The sequence below is a fragment of the Buceros rhinoceros genome, unplaced genomic scaffold (assembly GCF_000710305.1).
Source record: "Buceros rhinoceros silvestris isolate BGI_N320 unplaced genomic scaffold, ASM71030v1 scaffold9428, whole genome shotgun sequence".
Lineage (NCBI taxonomy): Eukaryota > Metazoa > Chordata > Aves > Bucerotiformes > Bucerotidae > Buceros > Buceros rhinoceros.
Window position 1 is genome coordinate 15683 of NW_010427804.1, and position 4164 is coordinate 19846.

The following is a 4164-nucleotide window of genomic DNA, read 5'->3' on the forward strand; positions in this document are numbered from 1 at the left end:
TTTTTTAATGCCTGCCATAAAGATGGACTTCCAGCTAAAGCGTTATCCTCCTGATTGATATTTTAGGTAGCAAGTCCCCTGCGGTAAAGATCGACACTTCCTTTAAGAATCGCACGGTGCTGTACATAAAGCCATGCACTCTGAAGAGGCGTTTCCTCCCTGACCCAGGCTGAACACGAGACACTGATCACTCAGGGGTTTTCTGGGCAAAAGTTTACAGGGAATTAAAACAGGATGGAAACTGCTTCCCCATGAAGGAATCTGGAAGCTCCCCTAAACCTTCTTGTATTAACTTTGTAGTAGATGAAGGTGTTAAACTGGCATGTGTCTACTGACAGGGGGGTGATCCTTTTAAGTCCTCTGCTTCGTCCCCACTTGTGGAATTTGTTGTGCCAGTGGGACGAGGCTGGCTATAAAACCCCGGTGCAGGGGATCTCCATCCCACTCAGGCAGCCTGCCACCACATCTCTGCTGAGAGCAGCCCCAGAGAGATCCCCCCTTTATCTCTGCCGGGCAGGCAGCGGCTCCATCAGCAAAAGAGAATGGATGCGAGGTGCGCCCGGATGCTCTGCGTGCTCTGCCTGGTCGTCACGGTCCAAGCGTTTATCCACGAAGGGTTCAAGGAGGTGTTGCTGAAGCAGCTGGGTCTCTCTGAGGTCCCTAAAGTTCATAAGAGAGACTTGGCCGATCTGGTTATCCCAGACCACATAAAGAACAAATACCTCTCCATGCTGAAGCGGCAGAGGGTGAAGCGGCGAGCTTTGCCAAGCCTGGCCGGCATCCTCAGGGGGATCCCTGGCAACGCAGGTAACGTTTCTGCCGTCGCTGTCGGGAACACGCAAAGCTCTGTGCCGCTGCCAGGGCAAGCTGCCCGTGCCTGCTCGGCTGGCTGCAGGATGGGCAGAGGCAAACCCACAGGGGGAATGAGGTTCTGAGCTGGGTAGAAGAGATGCATGTAACAGCATCTTAAAGGTTAACCGCACTGGTAGCACCTTGCACCTGGAGAGAGGGTCCCACAGTCCTTGGAAAAGGCAGGCTGGGGCTTGATAGAAGAGAAAAACCTCGGTACCCAGGCAGCAATTTGGGCAGGTGGAAAACGATGTAAAAAAAAAAAAAACAAACCAGAAGTCATTAGAACATGCAGACCTTACAGGTTTTGGGTCAGAACTCCATAAAATCCTCTAATGGGAATCACACCACTTTGGGGATGTTACAGTCTCCCTCCATATTTTTCTTTCTTTTTTTTTTTTTCAATTGTCTGGGAAAAATACCAGGGAGGAAATCAGCTGTACAGACACAATAGTGTCTGTACAAGGACACTTCGAGCTTGTTTCACTTTCAAAAGACATACATAACACCCCGGCAATTGTCTGGGAAAAATACCAGGGAGGAAATCAGCTGTACAGACACAATAGTGTCTGTACAAGGACACTTCGAGCTTGTTTCACTTTCAAAAGACATACATAACACCCCGGGCAACAAATGAAATCACTTTTTCATTGCAGGTGGTGCAGTTTGCTGCTTTCATGCCCAGCGACGGCACAAAGGGATGCATAGCTTTTGGGGTTTGCTCAATTTGGGGTCAAATTGTATAGAAGATTTCTTTCCTCCGGGTTTCAGAGACTCAGCTATAGGAGACGAATTAGGGAATTTGCAAGACATTGATTTAAGTATGCATTAGAAAAGGTGTGTTTAGAGGCTGCCTCTGCCGCTAGGGCTCGATGTGGGAGCATGGAAGGTGTGTGTTTGTGATGATAATCGTGGAGGAAGTGGGGGGCTTTGCTCACCAGGATGGCGATGACAGACTATCTTTTTTATTTCCAACACGCACAGACATGGCAGGAGAAGCCCTCTCTGGCACCACCACGCGCCAGAACCTGATCTTTGACATGGAGGGCAGAATACCTAAAAACAGCGAAGTGACAATGGCTGAACTGAAACTCTTCAAAAAGCCTCTGGACAGAGCAAACCTGCCTGCCAAGCAGTTCCACAGGCCCGTCTCCAACGCCAGAGTCAGCGTGTACTGGGTGCAACGGCAGCACGACGGTACCAACAGGACCTCCCTGATAGACTCCAGGTAAGAAAGGGACCTCTCCTGAAGTCAGGACTCCCGAAGTTTTGGGGTACGGGTCCTCTGGGCCAGGTTCGGGTATAACGTGTTTGTGCCTCCGGTCAGTCTGGTGGGGTCACATCTGTGGAGTCAGGCTCTATAGCCTCAAAACCCAGAATGAGTTCGTAAGAGCAGATACTAGGTTAAGACTGCAGTGAATGATGATTCATTGAAATAAAGTATTTCTGTGTCAAACAATGCTGGGTGCCGCTAGGTCTTCCCCTCTAAACCCCTCCACCTGGTTAATTCTCTCACTCTCTAACCCACATGGGTTACTGGCTGGTGCTATTCTTTCCATTGGCCGTGTCCTTAGCTACTTTTAAGATTTTACCCTCTAAACCCCTCCACCTGGTTAATTCTCTCACTCTCTAACCCACATAGGTTATTGGCTGCTGCTATTCTTCCCATTGGCCGTGTCATTAGCTAGTTTAAGTATTTTATGCAAAAGGCATCTGTAGCCTTGAGCTTTGTGGAAGTTTTACAACCCTTGAAGGCAACCTTAGACATCAAACCAGTTTTCAGGGTGGGTAGAAACTCACGACCCCGGTGCAGCTAGGACAGGAGCAGCTGGGAGTAGCGGTGTTTACCAGGCTGTTGTCACCAATGCTGAGGCTGCATATCACTCTGCACTGCCGTGTTTCTGTATGAGCGTGAACGAATACCTTGACATGAGCAGGCACAAAGGGTTTTATTTAGCCCTTCAGTGTCTGTTAGATCTGCGTGCTTCTTTTGGAGGGGTGAGTTAACTGCCCAGAGCTCTCGGCAGAAATTGTTGTGTAATCAACAAGATGCAGGAAGTAAGTTATTCTGCTGCAAGAAGAGTGCTGCAGGCGCGGGCTTTATCTGATGGGCTTTTCTCTAACGTCAAACCCTTGTTCATGCAGGCTGGTTCCTATACGCGAGTCGGGCTGGAAGAACTTTGATGTGACACAGGCTGTGCATTACTGGCTGCGAAACAAGAGGCAGGAGCCAATGTTCCTGGAGGTCTGGATTGAAGGAGAAAGGGTAGGCAGCCATGCCTCAGAAATGGCCAAAGCCGTGCGTTTCACCTCTCAGGACCCCAAGGACAAAGCACTCGGCAAACCTGAACTGGTGCTTTACACCCTCAACTTGGAAGACTATGGGTATGTACGAAAACTCTGTCTGTACTGTCTCCAGTGTAACTTTGCCCCTGAATTGTTGTACTGTGTGCACCACCCCAGGGCGGGCAGCTCTCGCCCTCACAAGTAAACTGCTGGGAATGGAGGAGTTAGAAAGTTGCTGCTGAATCACACCTCTCCTCTTCCTATGTTTGTTGTCTGAATACTCAAATGAAACCCAAGCATGACGCAAGTTTCATGTCTCAAGGCTCACCTGTGCTGTTAACAGGGGGAATTATTTCTCCCACCTTCACGGTTTCCAGTTACGGCATCAGTTCTTGTTTCTCCCTTGGTGCGCAGGGGCCCTGGGGACTGCAAGGAGGAGGCGGTGGCGGGGAAGTCCACCTGCTGCCGGCAGAAACACTATGTCAACTTCCGTGAGCTCTCCTGGACGCAGTACTGGATCATCGAGCCAGCAGGGTACCAGGCTTACCGGTGCTTGGGGGGCTGCAGGCAGCCCCCCAGCCCACTGTGGCGCTTTGGCTACGGGGAGCGTGCCTGTGCCGTGGTAGAGAGCTCGCCGCTCCCCATGATGTACCTAGTCAAGAGGGGCAACCGCACCGAGATCGAAGCGGCCGAGTTTCCCAACATGATCATTGAGAAGTGCAGCTGCGTCACAGATGGCATGGCAGCGGTGTGACATGCTGACGGCCAGCTGGGGATGTCACCCAGTCCCCTGATTCCCTCCAGCCCTGCCCAGAGCCACCCCAGTCTCCAGCCACGGGGCCAACACAAAAGGTCCTGAAGGGACCCCCAAATAGCCACGCTCAAGGACAAGCAGCACTGGGGCCGTGGCTCTCCCCCGCGCCCTGCTAGCCTGCAGAGAGGGAACACTTCCAGGCACTGTCCATCTGGATGGGCTCAGAGGAGCAGCCCTCTTCACGGACGCTTATCTGAGGGGTACCTATGGAGCCC

General features: G+C 51.5%; 1 protein-coding gene across 1 annotated transcript; it reads left to right on the forward strand.

The window, feature by feature from the left end:
* The first annotated feature begins 563 nt into the window (after window positions 1–563).
* LOC104498659 (left-right determination factor 1-like) lies at window positions 564–3889 on the forward strand. The gene is made up of 4 exons (XM_010142068.1): window positions 564–807; window positions 1846–2077; window positions 2995–3234; window positions 3550–3889. The coding sequence occupies exons 1-4, from the start codon at window positions 564–566 to the stop codon at window positions 3887–3889; spliced, it is 1056 nt and encodes a 351-aa protein (XP_010140370.1).
* Window positions 3890–4164: the final 275 nt, after the last annotated feature.